The sequence below is a fragment of the Fragaria vesca genome, linkage group LG2, assembly GCF_000184155.1.
Source record: "Fragaria vesca subsp. vesca linkage group LG2, FraVesHawaii_1.0, whole genome shotgun sequence".
NCBI lineage: Eukaryota > Viridiplantae > Streptophyta > Magnoliopsida > Rosales > Rosaceae > Fragaria > Fragaria vesca.
Window position 1 is genome coordinate 32554431 of NC_020492.1, and position 19171 is coordinate 32573601.

Genomic DNA, 19171 nt, shown 5'->3' on the forward strand with positions numbered 1-19171 from the left:
AGTTTGTGAATGAACAAAGTAACAGACAAGGTATTAGTTTTGCATAGAAACTAGGTTCTTCGTTTGCCTCGACTGAACTCTTCCCAATCTGAATGAAGCAAATGCTGATTGAATTGTTCTATCAACCACGTCTGTTCTTTTCTTTTGAATAACGGATTCCCTGTGAATTGTTTGATCAACAGATTTGGTGTCAATTGTTTGATCAACTGATATGGTTTGAATCGTTTCGTCAATGCTGCGCTTTGAATGCAAGGAATTTTGCCTCAATATCTCAAAGAATGAAGCATCAGTCTTCACAACAGCTTCAGGTGGTGATTTCTCTTTACGACTCTTCATTTGGGAACTACTGAACTTCGCTGTAGTTCTTGCTGGTGTAGTCTCTCTCTGAAACTGCGTCTTATTATAGCCAACACAAATATTCAGCATTAGTGTAAAAGGTTATGGTTTGATATCTTATACTGACTACAGAACTAGGTATATCTTTAAACAACTCAGCTCATATTAGCTTAACTTCCTTAATAGAGCTTACCGTATCTGAAGAATCCTCTGACACTGAGATTGTGCTCATGCTATTGCTGTCATCTCTTCCAAAGATAAAAGAGCAGCGAGCTGTGCTTAATCCACGCTTACGGGATGAAGGCAGAGAAAGATTTGATTCCCGTATGAATGATGACTGCAACATTACCAACGGGCAGAGTTATAAGTTATAACCAATATCATCTTACAAAACCCTTCCCAAAGTCGGCAAAATATATGATCTAACATAGAATCCAATCACAATGTTTCATCTCAACGTTTCATGAATTTCTATATAAAGATTAAAGATGTCCTAGGGGAAGCCTTGACATGACGAAATCAAACTAGGGGCCAGATTTAATAATTAGGGTGCTTGTTTGAACCAGAAAGGGAGGCAAGAGTCCGCCTGCACAAAATACACAGTACAAATGTGCAGATTTGTGGACAAATTCAAATTTAAAAGTCAGCAACAGAAGCCGATTTACCTTTGGTATGATCCCATTTCCTCCCTTGAGCTGAATACTAGAAGCAGCTACAAATTACAAAACTCAACAGTAAGAAAATTGCGAAAGAAATAAAGTCAACGAACACGAGGACATCACTTTCACACTGGTAAATATATGCCACTTAATCTTACCAGGTGTTTTGCTCTTCTTAGTGTCAGGCATAATATTCATCTTCTTTATACGACCAAAAACTTCGCTACAACTTTCATCCTCAGCCGGTGACAAGAAATTTGCCTGCTCTTCCTGTTTCAATCAGGATGTTCTTGTAAGTTAAAGGAGTGTCTTGAAAGCAAATAAGTGAACTAACTTCAGATATCAGTTATACAAAACTTCAGATATACAGTTATACAAAACCGAAAGAGTGGGCATATGGTTCGAACAGGAAAAAGAATTTCAACCAAAAGTCAACATATTATAAAGTGCTAAAAACTCACAGCTTTGTCGAATGAGCATGGTTTAGCTGGTCTCTTTTCTGGTTCATCATCAACATCATCATCATCATCTGATGACACATATACATCATTATCGGTAAACATTTGAGAAATCATTTGCTTCGCTATTCTTAAATTCATTTGCACCGAGACTTTTTTTGGTGAACCAGAGTCAGAATTGTTGCCTAGTACATCTGCAGCTTCATCATCAGACTCTTGATCTTCCTCTTCTTCTGCATGTTTCTCTCCGAAAGACGTTGTTTCTCTTAGCTTTGAACCAAACATCAATTTTTGCATAATTTTTTCTGTTCCGGAAGCATCTTGTTGCTCAAGCCATTTTTGATGGAGTTCATTCCGCCTTTCACCATCAATTGGCTTTTCTTCATATCCAGTTGCTATCATATCATTAAGATCCTCAACATCTTCATCAGCCTCATCTTCTTCTTTATCTGGGAACAGAAACTGGTCATGATCACCATCGTCTTCTTCCTCAGCTTCATCGTCAACAAAAGCTTTGACAGGATCACGAATTGGAGATGAAGACAAATCAGCCAATCCAGGGGAATGAGGATTGACATTCTCTTTGTCATTGTCCTCCTCATCGGAAGAACTGTAAAGATGCAAGTGTCTTTGTCAACTTCATCACCAGGAGTTGCATATAAATAGTACATGGAGACAAATATAAATCACTTACATATCATCCGGGGGAGCGGAATCAAGCTTTAACTTCAAGTCCATTGCGAGTTTGGACGGTGCAAAAACCTCCTCCAAAGGACTACTGGGGGTATCATTCTCATCTTTAGAGTCAGTAGTCTGGGAATCAGAAAACAAATCCTACAGCAATGCATAAGGTGAAATAGTTATAGTTAACTTGATATACACAATCTGTTTCAAGCATGATACACATTAGACAATTGTAATGTGGAAAGAACCTGAGTATCATCAATAGGAGCTCGAAATGCTTGCTTGGATACCTCATCAACATCCTACAATTCAATCACATGTTAATTGGAAAGTTTGTCTAAATGAAATGCAAGAAACCAGTTTTCCCCACAATAGAAACATAACAAAGTGAGAGAGTACTAGAAACATTCCATGAATGCTTCTGGTGGCAGTTAACATAATCTTAATATCAGAGGCATACTTCAGGTATCACCTAGAAAAGATTAGCAATGATGATGAAAACATTCTGTGAACTCCAGTGAAAAAATTTACCACTCTGAAAAATTCCTGTGCATCAGAAAGCCACAGCACTTGTTTTATGTCAAAATGCACTCACTTTTGGCTTAACTAAGTTATTAGTTATTACCAACCATAGCTTTACAGATGCATCACACAATGCTGTCATTTATGGTTGAGAAACTCTTGCACATACATTTTAGATACTTTATCCTTTTCTACACAACATATATATCCATCAAGAAACACCTGATTATTGCATTTTTGGATCTAAGCAACAAAAATTATCAAGAAACGAGTCTTCAAATTTACCATCTGGGAAGAAACATTTTCATGGCCGGAATGATCTATATGATCATTAGAAGCATCCAAACACATCACATTTGTACCACTCCCTTTTTCAGTCTGGCATTCAATCGGCTCCTCAATTGCTGCTTTAAATACCCCACTACCTCCTGTAACATCCACATGAGCACCTTGTGAACTGAACTCCTCCATAATCCGTCTAGAAGATCCATTGTCATCAACAGAAGAACTCATAGACATAGACCTGCAACACTCAGAAATCAACATCGCATTGTTGTAATTACAATTCGATTGAACAAACACCCTTATCTAACAATAGAATACCCACTTCTTTGAAACCTCCAGTTTTCTTCGCCGAATCTTCTCCAGGATTGAAGATATGGGCTTCTGAACAATTGGGACAGGTTTAAATGCTGCTTCTCTTGTTTCTAACAAGGGTAAACGCAATGTGTACATTAGTAACATTATTGATTTACATGGTTGCATTACTATAATTATGCACATCCTTATGTTCCAGATAAAGTTCATACCTCGCAAAAGTCGCTGAGTCTCGGCATGGAGCTCCTTCAGATGCTCCTGTCTTTCCTATAAAATCAAAACAACTAGGCATAAGCAAATGAACTAATTTCACAATGTAATAAATTAACTTGAGATAACTCTAATCACCATCTCAGCCCTCCTTTTGCTCTTGACCGCCGCATCTTTGGATTTTGAATCATCACCACCACTCTTGGCCCTCTTATTCTTCTTCTTCTTGTCCTTCTCTTCCTCCTCCTCATCACCGTCATCGGAACTCCGCCGTTTCTTCTCCGGCTCCTCCATCGTCGTATCCCTACTTTCTTCCACCATCTCCTTGCTTCGCTCTTCGCCGAAATCCTCACCCACAGACTCAAAATCCAAAGCCCTCTTAGCTCCAGATGCATCTCCCCCACCATCCAAACCATCAGAACCAGATCTCTCTTCACCTTCCCCACTCCAATCATCAAAACCAGAATTCATTTCCAAACCAGATCCCTTTTCACCTTCACCGCCGAAATCATCAGAATCAACACCAGGATTCATCTCACCTTCATCGCCCAAACCCTCCGATTCAGTTCTCGAGTTCGATTGCTCATTTGATTCCTCCAAATCGAGGTCGGCGCCGCTCTCTGGTTGATCGAGGAGTGGATCTGGAGAAACCCTAACTCCTTTCTTTAGGCGCTTCAGCTTCTTTTCACGGACCGGAGGGGAAGCCTCGTCGGAGTTCGGCGGGAGCTCAAAGTCGTCGTCGAACTCCATCTCTCTGCTTTCAATTTCGCTCTGCAACGGATTGAGAAAAGCTAGGGTTTCAAGATCTGAACTAATCCTGAAAATATCACCTGTTAAGTTTTGCAATTTAAGCGCCAAATGATTCAAAATAAATTTCGATAACTGCTTTCTACCGCCAAATGTAAAAAGCTACCGAAAATTGCGGGAGCATCTGGACCGTTGATTCGTTGTGGGATTAGAATAGCGTGATGGATTTGCGGTCTAGTGGGCTTTATTAAACACTGTTATTGAGGCAGTAAGACTATAACAGTCCCTTGTTTATGACTTGAGGTTTAGTTTTTCACTTCTTCTATTCTTCTTCTTCTTTTGGTCAGTAAGGTTGCCTCAGATACTAAACACAATGGGAAGTGGTAACAATTGTTGAGCTGGGAATTTGGTTTAGGGTTTTCTACCGGAACATTTTCCTTTGCGCGAAATGATCAATCGGAAATTCAGGTCTGCGTTTCTGCTAATGTAGAACAAGATAACCTTGGCGCAAGAATATCACATGATCCATACAAGCCGGAGACATGGTCAGTGCAGAATCCAGGACAAAGTACAGAGGAAATGTCAATTTTGCAAAAAATCAGCCGGAAACATAGTGCCAGGCTCTTCATTCTCAGGCAAACATATCAACGTTACAAGGGAAGAGCCGTGGTCACAGTCCAAAAGAGACTGACCTCACTTTTTATGGAACATAGATTTATGATCATTCATTCAGATCATACAGAATTATAGCTCTATGAATCGTATTTTAGGTTGTTACGGGTATCAATGATGCTAGTGCCAAGCTCCAATTGTGAATGCTCACTAACAGAAACACACTGTTAAACAGCAAAAAGATGTTTTAAAGCCAACAGCAGTGAATCATAAGCTGTTCAACAGACTATAAGAAATTTTGATGGCTAATGGAACAATCAGATTACTATAAGCGATCACATCTCAAAATCCCAAGTACTCTCGGCGGTTAACTTTGGCACCTTGTGTTCCTCGGCCAAGTTGTAAGAAGCTGACACCTGCAGACAATAGAACACCACTCTATTACAAAGGCTTCGCTCTCAAGTATGGGACGCTCATCAGTAAACAGTAATCATAATAATAGAGTGAAGGTTGAAATAGCAACACATACATGACAACTTTAAGTTGTACCAATCATATAAAAAAAAACTGTAAGTTATACCAAATCAAACCTAACAAACTAAAGATAAAACTACATCCTAAGAAAACACTCCAGGCAATATAACCAAGTTGACAGAATGTCTCGACATTTGAAATTTGCTGAGTAATAAACAGGTGGATTATCATTTAACATTTGATTGATGGCCACGTGTATAGACTTGACGCAATTGATCTCAGTGGCATTGAAATGAAATTATCACTCAATGCAGTCCTCTACACCACAAAACAAATGCTGCTTCCCCAATCGAGCTCCATGGCATTGAATAACATCACACAATTGATATTACTACGCACCAACAATTCACTCCAATCATACCGGGCAGTTACAATCACAGAACTTCTCGCAGCCAGAATGTCAACTCATATAATCCCCTACTGTCAATACAGATTAGAGGAACATAATACTAACTACCCAAACTGTTCCTAGAACCCTTATGTGCATATTATCTGATAGAATTGCCACTGAAACATATATGAGAGCCAAATTCCAAATATTTCAGGTACCAATGATCCAAAAGCTGGTTGCAATTAAAGTGTAACCTATTCATTCCCAATCAGTTAATTAGAATCTATATACTATCAACTAATGGAGACTATAACCAAATGACACGATTCCTGGATAGATAGATTTCAGATCGTAAAAGACTTGAGTACTTATTAATTGGACTATTAAACTAAAACGCATCCCACAATTGGTTAACTGAGTTTAGAATCCAAGTCCCCAACCCAAATCAAATGCTTCCTTAAAACTTCAAATTTCTAAGCAATTCGATATAAGCAAACTTCAAAAACAGATTTCAATTACCTTGAAAGAGCCATTAACTTTGGAATTCCTGGACCATTCGAGCCCCAACAGCTTGCTCGAAGTCTGGTAACTAGCCCTGAACACATCATCTCCATAAACCCTCCTCGAAACCGCGAAATCCCACGAGTTCTTAGCTAAGTCATAGCTGGGCTCGAACGTGGTCAACCCACCGTGCACATAACTGTACTTGAACTTCCCATTTCCGGTGCCGAGCACGTGATTCGCCGAGACCTTGTTGGCCGAGTTCAGCACCAGAGTCCCGTCCAGAATAGTCCTATTGTCACCTTGGCTATGAATATAAGTCAAATTCAACGGCTTATCCACAACCCTAACCGAGTTCATGAACTGAAACCTAAAGTCCTGCACCACAAGGCCATAATTGGAATTGGAATTGGAATTTGGGGGGAGAGTTGGTGAAAACGGCGGCGTTTTGGGATTGAAAGAGTGAGGGAGTGTACCTTTTTGGGGACGTTGTAGTCGACGATGAAGAGGCCGGGTTTTTCGACGGCGAGAACGAGGCCGTTGAGGCTGGGGCCGCCGACGACGGTGGCGTCGGTGAGAGAAGCGCGGAGCTTGACGTCGCTGGCGAAAACGGCGACGTTTGCGGCGGCGCCGCTCTTGTCTGTGTCGTACTTACCCTTCAAAGATGCCTTCATCGTCATTGTTGTCAGAGTTGTTGGGCGGAGAGGTAGAAGAGCGGATGTTGAGGGTTTTGAGAGAACTAATTTTTTTTTTTTTTTTTTATGTCAAGGTTGGGTGACTTGGGTCTAGCGCCTCCTCCTAAAATGTTCTTTTGTTCTTTTCCTTTAAAAAAAATAATATATATATATATAATTTTTATGATTTATCGATGATAATCTGTTTGTTTCGGTGGAAAATTAAATTGTGAAATTCTTATAGTGGTAAAAAAAAAATAAATTAGAGTTTGAATTAAAGGAAGATATTCTGGAAGCTACAAAATGTTGAGTTGAAGCGTATATCGATCCAATTGTAACTAGCAGAGTATCCGATCGTATCATAAGAAATCTTATGAGAATTGTAGAAGATGTGTTACTGAGAGTAAATAAGTTATGTGTCTAATATAAGCTGTAGAGAATATTCTGATGAGAGTAAATAAATTAGATCTACAAGCTGATTTTGTAGTTTCGCATATGGGTAAAGATGCCCACTTTGATGATGAGCTACTTATTGTTTGTGATCATGGTCATTCAATTGCATAAATCTAAGTTAGCAACTCATCCTGTTATGGCGATACCAAAATAAAAAGGATCCAAATATGTATTTTGTGCATAATGACTTTGTGATCTGTGAATACAACAAACGAGTTAAGGATTTACAATATGTTACAAAATGTTAAAGTGTCATTCAATACATATGCAACACAACATCGATACCATTACTACAAATCCACATTATGCCCTTCATCATTTCGTTAAACCCTACTATGAGGAGTTTGCCTTTTCAAAAAAATAAAATACAAGATGTTTGGCGGGAGCTATATGGTTTTACAAATTAAGCATGTTGGGAGCAAATAACAACATAAGCCTTTTTCATAGAGCAACAACAAGCAATACTCGCGAAGCTAAGATAACAAGTTAGAACTGTGTCTGTCATATTTCCCAATAGTTGCTACGTTCAGTCACGTCTCTATGTTTGAGTGTCACTTAATGGTTCGTAAGAAATTACAATAAAAGTCTCAACTCAACTTAGACGTTATTTGATTTCGTTTCTACAAGTTGATCTTGATAGATCAACAACTCTCTATATTCATTTTAGATATCCTTAAATTAAATTTGGAGCATCTACATGACTTATTATAATAGTTAATATTATTTTCTCTAGAAACATGAAATGTGTAATTTCATTTTCACCCTCATTACTCGCATCATGACTCGCATCTTCATCCCTACTCCCGTACACATGCACCACAGGCTATCATTCCCTTTTCCCACCGGAATTATTTAAGCGAGGGAGGGAACTATGGTTCCCGCCAAACAACAATTGGCGCGAGGTCTCTAAAATTCTGAATCTAAATCCTCCCTTTTTGTTCCGCCACTCTAATTCTAATTTCTAAGACCTAGCCGGCTCTTTTCTTTTTCTTTTGGGCTCTAAAGCTATCCCACCACACCACTCACTCTCTCCTTGAATCAAATCAACCTTCCTCTAAATCTCTCGCTCTCCTCTCCGTCTGTTTCAGCTCAGATTCGATTTCTCCAAGACGGCGAGTTTTAAGTTTCGTTCAGACTATTCATCTTCACCTCATCTCTTATTTGAATCGGATCCGAGACGCCGCTGGAATTTTGATCCTCCATTATCCGGTGAGTTATTTTCAGCTTCAATCATTTCACATTCAGTCTACGAAGAACGCTTTAGATCCGTCAGATCCGGCTTTGATTTTTTTGTAAAAATTTATTAGATCTGTAATGTTTGGGGTTTCTATCGAAATGATGTGTGTTCTGTAACGGGAATCGTGATTGTAGTTAAGGTTCATGAACTCCAGCGGCTAATTGAAAAATCATTAGAATTCGGCGTCTGCATTAATCTGAATGGTGTGAAACAGCTAACAATTTGTTGTAATTAAGTACTTTTATTTGCAAGGGATGTTACATATGTAGCGCGGTGTTATCATTTGATGATTGGCACGTTAATTTCTATTTGTTATCATTTGATGATTGGCATGTTAATCCTTTTGCATACTAGGTTTCCCTCTCATTGAGCTTCTTGCTTACATTTGTGGTGTTTGTAAAACTTTATGTGATCTGCATCATCAGCTTACATAGTACATGATAATGTCCCACTCTTCTCTCTTTTGGCATTGTACTGTAATATTTTTCTGTTAGTGGAATTATTGAGTCTGTCTTTGTTGCAGGGAGAGCACCTTGAATTGGGCATCACAATCACTTGTGCGCTAGCAAGAATAATTGAGTTCTATATCTGATGGAGTTAAGAAGTTGCATCCATTTGCACTTCATCAAGACTCTGACTGGTGGCGTAGTGAAAAAGACACTGAATGTGACTAGAGGAAAACCAGTACTCAGATTCAGGAATGTGAAAGACATATGTGAAGAACTAGATGCCAAAAATGGTCATTTGGCTCCAACAATTCCACCAAAAGATGAGTTCCGTGGCCTGCATACTGACAGTTCTAGGAGTGAAAGCAGAGATACAGGTTATGTTGGAAACATAAAAGTCAAGAGTGAACCTGAGGATGTTGGTTTTGATTGTAATGATGGAGGAAACAGTGATTTGGATTGCTTTGGTAATATGACACTAAAGCAGATCAAGCAGACTTGCAAGATCAAGAAAAGAAAGCGTTCAAAGTCTACTGGTTTGAGTGAACAGTTAGAAACTTGCTCTCCTGTCAAACAAGAGTATTCAATGTTGGAAGCTAATGAAGATTATGATCTCATGCAGCCTCTTAGTGAATTGAAATCTAAACTTGCAAAGAATGCAAGGGCCAAGACTAAACGCAAGCGTATGAAAAAAGGTGCCTCTACCATCTCTCAAAGTGCCATAATAACTATCAAATCAGAACAGATATCAAGTGAGGAGGAACTACTACAATTCAATCAGGTTTCACCTGCATGTGAGAGGGACATTGAAGTAGATGCTGAATCTGGTTGTTCGGATGTCCAAAAGGCAAGCTGTATCGATGATGATACCTCTTTGGTTTATGATAATATGATGGGTTATTATGGTGCAGTGCCAACTGAATTCCCTGAGACAACTACTGAATTGTCAGTTTCTCCAACAGATGAAAATGAGAGCTGCATTGTCTATGAACCGTTTTGTGAAGATATGGAGTATGATCCTATCCCACTTCAGGTAGTGAGCAACTCCGGTTGGGATATAGTCGAGGCAGATGATACAGAAATAACAAATTACCAGCGTTTAGATTTTTGGCCTGCATTAGAATCCAAGATTCAAGGATATATCACCAATTCGGTCCACCTTGACCTCACTGAAGAAATGTCTTCAGATGACACTATTTCCTCTGAGGATGCAAAGTTATGTCAGATTAACAGTGAGACAGAAGATGATTTATTTCAATGCATGAAATCTATCAAGGGATCTGATGCATGTATATCTGAGGCCTATAGCGAAGATGATTTACCTTCTAATCAGGAAGCCAGTGCTAACTCTATTGGTGATTGGGACTTGGGCTCTGGTAGCAGTTTGGTGTCTGTGGCTGATCAAGTTTTCATGGCGAAGGAAGAGGAGGAGCAATCCCATTTGTCTGCATGTGCTGATAGGAAAATAAGCTTGTCTCCTGGGGTCATTTCATGTGAGGCTAGTGACGAGCATACGACAGCAGCTAGTGGTGAGTACTTTAAGCAGCAGCATCCTCAAAGACTTCTCCAAACAAGAAAGGTACATGGTGTTTATTGGATGTTTATTTTCCTTTAATATGTCATGAAGGTTTTGTTTATCATAAATTGTTTCCATATGCAGGTCATTTCACCAGCTTCCCAAGAAAAATTGTGCAAGGCTATGAAGTCAATTGAGTTACAGGATGGACATAGTGGTAAGTTATAAAGTCTTAGTTTTGCTTCATGGAACCTTAACTGATAATGTATGTTGTGTTTAGGATCATAAATACTGTACACCTTAATACAAGTGAATTTTCTTGATGTTTATGTTTGCGTGAAAGATGAAATGAGATTTTTATACATTGTCCAATTTTCTATTAGCTTCATCTCCACAAATCGGACAATGTGGTTACCAAGAAATATTTACCCAATGCTGTAGGTTCTCTAAAATTCAATTTTATTTATGTGGTTACTACATTCTTTGTAATGAATATATCTCAGGTTCTTTGAATTCACTTTTGTTTCTCTTTTCCTTTTGTGCATTTGATTCTGAGTTTGTGATAATTTCAGCGTGCAAGGGGAAACTATGTTTTGGAAAACAAGCTGTGAATACAAACCTTGGAGCTGAAGGGCAGCCTAATCAGATCAGAAGACCTAAGTTCGCTATTACACCGCAAACCATTAGGAATCCTAAGAATGAGAAGATTAGTTCGCATCATAGAGGCATCCCTAAAGCTTCTAATGGTTCTTCAACTCCACCACCACGTTTTACTACAGGGTGTACATCCATTCGAACCTGTTCAGATAGTGCCATTGCCTTCTCACAACGCCAGATGCATGACATTGAATGTATTACAACAAAACTCACAAATGAATTACAGATATTGAAGGAAATTACAGAAGAAAGATTAGTGTCCGGACCCTATCCTACTACATCGCTGAAATATAATGCTGATGAGGTATGTTTTTTCACATACTTTTGATCACCTTTTCTGTCACACCCTTTATAATGCAATATTGCAAGTATAACTAATATATACCCCATAAATGGTGGCAGGTTAAAATGGCCATTCAGAATGTAACACGAGTTGAAGCTTCTGCTAAAAAGTTGCTCTCAATGATGTCAAGGGACTGTAACCGATTCTGTAAAATCATGGTTAGCTCCTTGTCCTATTTTCTTCCCATCGTCTTTTGCAAGGCAATGCCAGTTGCTATAGGCCTATGCTAGCTAGTGGCACCATTTTGATTTTCAATAATGAATTGCAGAGAATGGCTGATCAGAATGGTTCTATTGCTCCTGAAGACGTGGAAAACAATCAAACTAAAACAACTGTTGCGAACAAGGAGAGGAAGAAGATTACTTTTGCTGATGAAGCTGGGGAAAAGCTGTGTCATGTTAAGGTTTTTGAGAATGAGATGATATCATCTTCGGTGAATAATCCTTCTCTAAACCAGGAGGTGCTGGTTAAATAACATGAACGCTTGCTGATTGAAAATTGTTCCAGATGTACATCGTTGTATGAGTGAGGGAGCTTTGACTCCTTTTTAGTGTTCAACTTTCATCTCTCATTCTTTTTCTACTGAATATGCGTTGCTCTGTATACTTGTATCTTTCAATGACTAGAGCTTCCGAGTGTTTTGCATTCGCATCACCATTTAGTTCTCCACAACCAAATTATTCATCATGCCTTTGGTGAGTCGACTACAGAGCCTCTATTACCAAAACTTAACACAACCGGCAGGCCATGTTAAACAGAGGCTTGTTTTTGTTAGTGTTTTAACAAAATCAATTCCACCCAAAAATGTGGCGAGACCGGCGAGTATGGAAGTCCCAGTAGACGAGAAATGAAATATTTCTCTTAGTCTTATTATGAATACTCTCTAAACACTTCGTCACTTGGATATAAGATTGGTGAAGACACGAGGGGCCATAAATCAAGCAAAAGCAAAGGCCTACTCAGTAGTATTCTTGAAATCATAGCCATCAATATCAACAAAATTTGATGTTACTAGCATGATGCAAGATACAAGGATGTAAACGGCAAAGAGAAAATCCTAAACTCCACAAACTGGCATAACGTAACAGTCCTACATGGGCTGCAATAAAATGACACGAGTGATATACCATTACCAATCACAAATTCAGAACCAAAAAATATTCACATATAAGTTCCAGGTTAACAAGTATATCACAGGATATTAATTGGTGAATGGGTGGAAAAACAGAGGTCCACTTTCAATTCCGAAACAAAATCAGACGGGAATTGCCAAGCCTTTCTTTGCCATGCTATCCAAGATGTCATTCAGCGCTTGACACAAGCCAACAATCTGCAGACACATGTAGCCAGAGGAAGACTTAAAAGACAAAGATATAGATAGACTGATGTGAACAACTTAAGGTAACAAGGTTGGGCAAACTAGCAAAAGGTTTACATATACAAATATGTTTTAAGGCAGATTCTTCACATGTGCATCAGTTTCTGAAATGAAATTGGTGAGAATAACGTGACATTAGCAATGAATTTACCTGCTGATCCCATTGCTGCAGCTCTTCAGTATCATCCTCAAAATGTATGACAGCTTCCACCTGTTATGGAAATTTTCAGATATTGCATAAATGTTCAGATTGGAGTGGACTATGTAATCAAACAATCACTGATGAATTTCAGCAGCTCTTGGTCATGCCATGAGCAAGGTGAATTCATACCTGATCAATAGATCCCCTCATTCTGTCCTCATATATCATTCTTGAAGCAATCTTCTCAGCCTGCAAGTCACATAGTGAATCCGTTAGGAAACATAAAGCATAGTGATGGTAACAGAAACATGTATACGGAGTAGCTGTATCAATGAAGCACAATTCTCAACAAAAGGGGTAACAGGACTGTACCTTTGGAGGCTCAATTCCCAGCAAGGTTCCCAACTCCTCGAAACTGCAACAGAAAGTAACTGAACAGGTCCGCTAAAATACAACAAGTTGAAAATGGAAACCAACAGCAACATATAACCAACCTTATATTTGTGTAAAGTTTGCTGGCACTGAGAAGATTATGTTCAATCATTGCACGATCCAACACCGTAAAATTGTCTGGCAGAAGTGCTTTCTGTGAAGTAAGACATGTAACAATTAAGGCTTTAATGAAAAGGGTACGTGCGGATCGAACGACTGATATAGAGAAGAAGAAAAAATTATAACCTGATGTGGCTTTAACTCTTCAGCAAACGCATCGATTTCTGGTTTCCTCAAAATTCTCTCCAAATACACCTAACAAGCATAGATATCCATCATAGAAACAGTTTGAGAGTAATATACAGACAGGCGATAAATGTAAAGGACCAAGCCAATTATAATTTCAAAAACCATGCATGAGAGAGAGAGAGAGAGACCTTTTGAAGTATTGGATAAACTTTCAGCTTTGAGCATCGCTCATCCTGAACCAAAATCACAAGGTATCAGCATACTGTGAATGGAAAAACACATTAACACATACACCAAGTAAGAAATTTACTTTGTATAGAGTGGCAAGAACACGAGACCGTTGGGGTCCTGCAGCGGCCAAAATTGTACATGTAACTGCAGCAGATAGGGCTTGCTGCAAGGCTTCCTCATCAATCTCTCTGTAGTAAATAAAAATAAAAAACTAATTATCTGTAGAAGAAATTTAAAGTGATATTAACTGTCATAATTAATATACAGAAGAACTTATTTGCAAGAGATGAGATAAATTCTTGACATACTCCTCTCCTATCTGCCTCTTCTCAATCTGAGAAATGTCATAATAACGTAATGCTGCTTCCAAGAACTTCCTCTTTAAATCTAAAATCCTCGCATAACAAACCTGTAGAGAAACAAGGGGGAAAAGTAGCAATTTCAGTGGCCTGCTGAATTAAATGCAAGTCCATTCACTGAATATGAAACAATGCCAAACCTTATACTGCAAATTCAATACTTCATGCTGACTGCTGCTAACCAAGAATGAAGCTTTGTTAATAAACGCTTCTGCATTGACAGCATCATCATCCTACAAAATGATTTTCTTTATTACAAAAAGTTTCTATTCAACTTCACACATTAAAATATCAACACACATATATTCTCACTTTTACAAGTATGTTGAATATCATAAAAAAATTGCATTAGTCACAATGGATACTAAGGCATCACTTCAATGAGCAGAACAGATAAACAACACGAAAAGGGCATGTCTACCGGTCACAGAGCATACAAGTCTTATTTGTCCAATATCAGCACTTCAAAGGGGTTCAAAGAACAACCATCAACTAAAGATAGACTTGCTTCCTTTGTAAGTGCTGATACATGCACATGGTACATCATTGATCATTCACATCATGTATTACACAAATAAATAATACAGACAGTTCAGCCTCCACATCACTCCAATGCAAACCACCCTCTATAGCAGACACATCCAATCTCTACTAAGCTAACTTATCAGTGAGGGTTGTGGCACACCAAACAGCAGGATTAAACACAACTGAAGAGCTAAACAGCTGGGGGGAAAACACATACCTCAAGATACAGGCGAGCAACTTGAACACACTTTGCTAACTTGAACTTGTCATCAATCACTCTGAATCACAAAAACAGGTGTATCAGTGATTCCTACTGTCCACTCTTACGATAGTCAAAGGGAACCCCAAAAGAGTGGATATTGCTCTCATACCTCATCGAAGAATCCAGATTAATTCCACTGAGCATCTGAGCTGCTTTTGACCACTGCTGCTCAGACTCATACAATTCTGCGAGTTTCTCCCTTATTATCAAAACCTGCAAACAAAAAAGAAGTACCTTCAGAACCAACAAAATCCCGAATTAAATGGCAGACAGTCACAACCGTCCTAAATGAATGAACGAATGAATCAGACATCCTAGCAATCCCTACATTATGTATTGACAAATGACACTATCATATCTCGCACCACGTTGTACATAACCCTATAAATTTCTAAAGTCCAAAGACAATACACTACGAAATTCACAACCTATGCATTCTATTCTACTCCACCTCTTGTACTAAACTTCTTAAAACCCTAGATTATCATACTAACCTAAAAACTATACAAAGCACAGAATAAGTGCACCCAAAAAGCTCCGAATAAACGCTAAACCGGCAGATTATAGCTCAACACAAAAGGAAAGGTCGAAAAACCAAACCTGTTCTTCAAATGAAACGCTGCGAGGCTGAATCTGAGCAAGGGCATAATGGGCAATCTCCTTCTGCAATTCCGGCCTCAACCGCCCCAGGTCCTGCGCAAAACTCTGCAACAGCTGCCGCGAAACCACCAGAGGCACGTCGTCGGACAACACTGAACAACCACAAAAGGTTAACACGGTAAAAAAAAAGAAAAACAACAATTTCGGGAAGAAAAAAAATCGAGGATAAAACATTCGGTAATTTACTGTGATCGATGAACTTCTTGGCCGGAACGACGTCGTCTTTGGAGGAGAACACGGTGGAGAGAATGTGCTTGTACTGCTCGATCTTCTGCCTCTGATCAGCGATTGCAGAGGCTTGTGCGAAGGCGGCTTCCATGGCTCTTTCTTTGGTCTTTGGAAACCCTAAACCCTAATTTTGGTGTAGATTTTGGTGCAGCTACGATGGAGTTTTGGTTCTGTAATTCTGCGATTATAGAGCGCTCTCTAGGTAGGAGGAGAGTAACTGGTAGCTGTTTATTCGACTCCAAGCAAAACGCTGCGTTTTAACGCTGCGTTTTGTGCGACTGCGTTTTGCGCGACTGATAGCGATACGGCACGTCGTAATAGTGGACGACACAACGTCGTGTTATTTTCTTTTTAATTCCATTTCTTGTTTTTTTTTTTTTTAATAAAGGACCAGTGCGGCTGTTCTCAAACCTTGATTAATGAAATTGTTGAATACAAGACATGAAGCCTAAACCTCTTATTACAAATAACTGAAATAATATCAGAAATCTCTACAATACTCATGTACTCAAACAAGCACCAATTAGCAGCAAAGAGTACTGCTCTAATGACGACTTTATTTGCTTTGATATAGCGATGACATCCTAGAAAGATTAGTAGATATAATACACTTACACATCCTAATATCCAATTTTAAATCAGCTTTCCAGCTAGCTAATTTTTTGTTTTGTTTAGAGCTAAGAGAATTTAAAAACAAAGCTTCAGTGTGAGAGCAGAAAATATTGAAGAATCAATATTTGAGGTAAAGAACACAGATTATGATTATGCAGTCAAATTCAGATTGTAATGTGATCAATCACGATGGTATCTGAATTGTAGATCAGTTCACTGTGTCGGATTCAGATATGTAAAAACCGATCATATTGAAATATGGATGTTCAAAAACATAAAACTTTCATTCCACCAGTATCAAAACCAAGATCAAAACTGACCATGTTATAAATATTTTACACTGAGTCAAAAGTACAAAAAAGAAATTACAACATCTGAATGTTACTTCTACCAACTAGTTTTCTTTTGCTACTGAAGAGAATAACAAGAGAGGTATCAGAACTTTTCCGAGTCATCCTTGACCATTTTATGCTGGTTGCTCACCGCTGCAAGCAATGGTGTATTCAAGATGACAGATTCTTCGTAACAATATCCAGCTACTCCTCTCACAAATATCAATACCAACCAGAAGATAAACCCATAAGAATCTTCTGTAGAATTATCAAGTCAGCTGGCTTATTTGAATTGATGATCATCACCCTTGTCACTAATATGATGATATTTCCCAAGAAATGGGAAATGCAAACCATGCTAAGTCAACTTCTGTATTATCCCACTGATCAACTGCTATCAGAAGGTAAAACGAAGAATAACCATGCCCGAGTGATACCGATATTAGCTTCAAGGGGAAATATACAAAAGTAGGCCAACCTAATTAGGCAACCGCCTTCCACTTTCAACACAAAACTTACTAATCTCTGGATTTGAATAATGTTGTAGACAAAGTAATCAAAACAAACTAAGAGAAACTAGCCCCAACGATCATGAGCAACACAGGACGGGAACACACCATAATTCTTGGTTTTCTTCCAATGCCTACAAATTTGTACATATCAGCTAGAACCCCTGATGAGATCTTTGAGCAGAACAAAGCCTTGAATACGGACATATTCCGCATCATGAATATATGGTATTCCATCAAACTCACTCATCATAAAGCCATCTTTTGGAGCATAACTCTGCAACTTACCTTTCAACACCAGGACTTGCCTCTCCTTTGTGTATTCTAAAACACGAGCAGGAGAATAAGTAGTATGTTTTATAACACCACCAATAATTTCTCTAATATCAACCTCTTTGGTCCAAGACTCCTTAACACCATGGTCCTTCATCACCCAAAGACTGATATAATAGCTCCCGTGAACAGTTACAGAGAGGCAATCATTGGAGACTCCAAGGTTCAATTTGGCTAGCTGGGAATCTAAACAACAAGGTGGCAATGGTAACTGCTCGAAACTCTCACTTTCAAGGTTAAAGGAATGTATACTACACTTGCCAATCCAATGCAGGTATCCTTTTGCATAAATCCCATTTTTTTGCTCACAATAGTAGCCAGGGTACGAAATGCTCCTCCAACCCAGAGCCAACCGTCAAAACCATCACCTTCCGAGCAAACGACAGAAGAACTACTACCTTAAATACCTGACTCTTAGGACTGTACCCAAACCCAAACCCAGTTCCAATATTGTCAAAGCTAGTTTCCTCATGAGGACACGAAAGAGGCACAGACTCACTAGTAATCGGATTGGATATGTAAAAATTGACAAGTCTCATATCGACATCCATGTAATGACAAAGCAAGCCATTACATACACCCACAAATCTCCGGCCAAGAGTTAGTTCCTCAGAAACCTTCAATGCAGCATCTCCTGGGCTCGAGGCATTGTCCCAGTCCACCAATAACTGACGATTTGTTGGGTTTGATAAAGGGATCCCTGATTCAGTGACCAAAAGATAGGCTGGTTTTTGCGAAAACAAGTCTTTGTTAAACCGTTGGTCCGAAAACAAACGGCGCCAGGATTTACTACAAACCGGCATTTCACCAGTGTTTTGATAGGGATTTTACAAAAGATTTCCACCATGATGTGGTCTGGCAGCTGCAGAATGTAAGGCTTCTCATCATGCTCCTGCTCATTTTGCTTCACTTTCTTCCTCATTTTTCTTCACTAAAACGATAATTACATATCAGACTATCAGTACTAAACTGGGCAACTACTTGATTAAGCTAACCATTTGATACAATGTCAAATTTTCAAACAGCGACAGCAATTTACAGAAAACAAAAAAGTCATTTCAGCAGAGTATGAAGTCTAGAAAGTCATCAAAATATATAAAACAAATTTCATCATTACAAGATTATAATTCGGAAAAAAGGAGACTGAGTTTTGGGTTGAGAAATTAGGGTACCTGATTTGAGGCTGCGAGTAAGAAGGTTGAGGTGGACAGCTCGAGATGAAGTTATAAATTTCACTTTGGCACGGCTCACACGTGTTTTTCTTGTCTAATTTGAAGTTGAAATCTTATCTTTGCAGAGATGAGAAACACCGTTGGATCAATTTGATGGGTTAATTTGCGTCCACCGCCATGGTAAAGGTATATAGAGGGAGCACGGCAGGACCGCCACGTGGAATAAATAA

At 38.9% G+C, this 19171-nt stretch overlaps 4 protein-coding genes across 4 annotated transcripts; all 4 read right to left on the reverse strand.

Moving 5' to 3' along the window:
- Nucleotides 1-33: 33 nt before the first annotated feature.
- On the reverse strand, nt 34-4216 carry LOC101309424. Its single transcript, XM_004293169.1, has 11 exons — nt 3605-4216; nt 3469-3523; nt 3267-3366; nt 2945-3182; nt 2386-2439; nt 2148-2287; nt 1457-2063; nt 1154-1265; nt 1002-1048; nt 530-673; nt 34-390 (listed from the first exon to the last, which is right to left on the reverse strand). The coding sequence occupies exons 1-11, from the start codon at nt 4214-4216 to the stop codon at nt 34-36; spliced, it is 2466 nt and encodes an 821-aa protein (XP_004293217.1).
- Nucleotides 4217-4871: 655 nt separating this feature from the next.
- On the reverse strand, nt 4872-6972 carry LOC101302523 (outer envelope pore protein 24B, chloroplastic-like). Its single transcript, XM_004291839.1, has 3 exons — nt 6668-6972; nt 6210-6569; nt 4872-5241 (listed from the first exon to the last, which is right to left on the reverse strand). The coding sequence occupies exons 1-3, from the start codon at nt 6869-6871 to the stop codon at nt 5161-5163; spliced, it is 645 nt and encodes a 214-aa protein (XP_004291887.1). The 5' UTR covers nt 6872-6972; the 3' UTR covers nt 4872-5160.
- Nucleotides 6973-12487: 5515 nt separating this feature from the next.
- Nucleotides 12488-16190, reverse strand: LOC101302808 (COP9 signalosome complex subunit 4-like). The gene is made up of 14 exons (XM_004291840.1): nt 15942-16190; nt 15696-15847; nt 15205-15308; nt 15051-15111; nt 14449-14541; nt 14258-14358; nt 14029-14137; nt 13907-13951; nt 13716-13784; nt 13532-13623; nt 13410-13452; nt 13227-13286; nt 13047-13106; nt 12488-12847 (listed from the first exon to the last, which is right to left on the reverse strand). The coding sequence occupies exons 1-14, from the start codon at nt 16072-16074 to the stop codon at nt 12773-12775; spliced, it is 1197 nt and encodes a 398-aa protein (XP_004291888.1). The 5' UTR covers nt 16075-16190; the 3' UTR covers nt 12488-12772.
- Nucleotides 16191-17587: 1397 nt separating this feature from the next.
- LOC101309706 (F-box/kelch-repeat protein At3g23880-like) lies at nt 17588-18572 on the reverse strand. Its single transcript, XM_004293170.1, has 2 exons — nt 18177-18572; nt 17588-17860 (listed from the first exon to the last, which is right to left on the reverse strand). Exons 1-2 carry the CDS (start codon nt 18570-18572, stop codon nt 17588-17590), a joined length of 669 nt encoding a protein of 222 aa, XP_004293218.1.
- Between the last annotated feature and the right edge of the window lie 599 nt (nt 18573-19171).

Bases quoted from the DNA above. Each gene is read 5' to 3' on its own strand.
- LOC101309424 (XM_004293169.1), bottom strand. From the start codon at position 4,216: ATGGAGTTCGACGACGACTTTGAGCTCCCGCCGAACTCCGACGAGGCT. The intron at 3,524-3,604 runs GTGATTAGAGTT...TTGATTTTATAG, and splicing joins GCAAAAGGAGGGCTGAGATG to GAAAGACAGGAGCATCTGAA. The intron at 1,049-1,153 runs GTAAGATTAAGT...TGTAATTTGTAG, and splicing joins TAAGAAGAGCAAAACACCTG to CTGCTTCTAGTATTCAGCTC.
- LOC101309706 (XM_004293170.1), bottom strand. From the start codon at position 18,572: ATGCCGGTTTGTAGTAAATCCTGGCGCCGTTTGTTTTCGGACCAACGG. The intron at 17,861-18,176 runs GTATTTAAGGTA...TGGGTGATGAAG, and splicing joins GGTACAGTCCTAAGAGTCAG to GACCATGGTGTTAAGGAGTC.
- LOC101302808 (XM_004291840.1), bottom strand. From the start codon at position 16,074: ATGGAAGCCGCCTTCGCACAAGCCTCTGCAATCGCTGATCAGAGGCAG. The intron at 13,952-14,028 runs GTAAATTTCTTA...ATTTTGGTTCAG, and splicing joins TTCTTGCCACTCTATACAAA to GATGAGCGATGCTCAAAGCT. The intron at 13,785-13,906 runs GTCTCTCTCTCT...TATGCTTGTTAG, and splicing joins TTTATCCAATACTTCAAAAG to GTGTATTTGGAGAGAATTTT.
- LOC101302523 (XM_004291839.1), bottom strand. From the start codon at position 6,871: ATGACGATGAAGGCATCTTTGAAGGGTAAGTACGACACAGACAAGAGC. The intron at 6,570-6,667 runs GTACACTCCCTC...CTTGTGGTGCAG, and splicing joins ACTACAACGTCCCCAAAAAG to GACTTTAGGTTTCAGTTCAT. The intron at 5,242-6,209 runs GTAATTGAAATC...TATTGTCTGCAG, and splicing joins AAGTTAATGGCTCTTTCAAG to GTGTCAGCTTCTTACAACTT.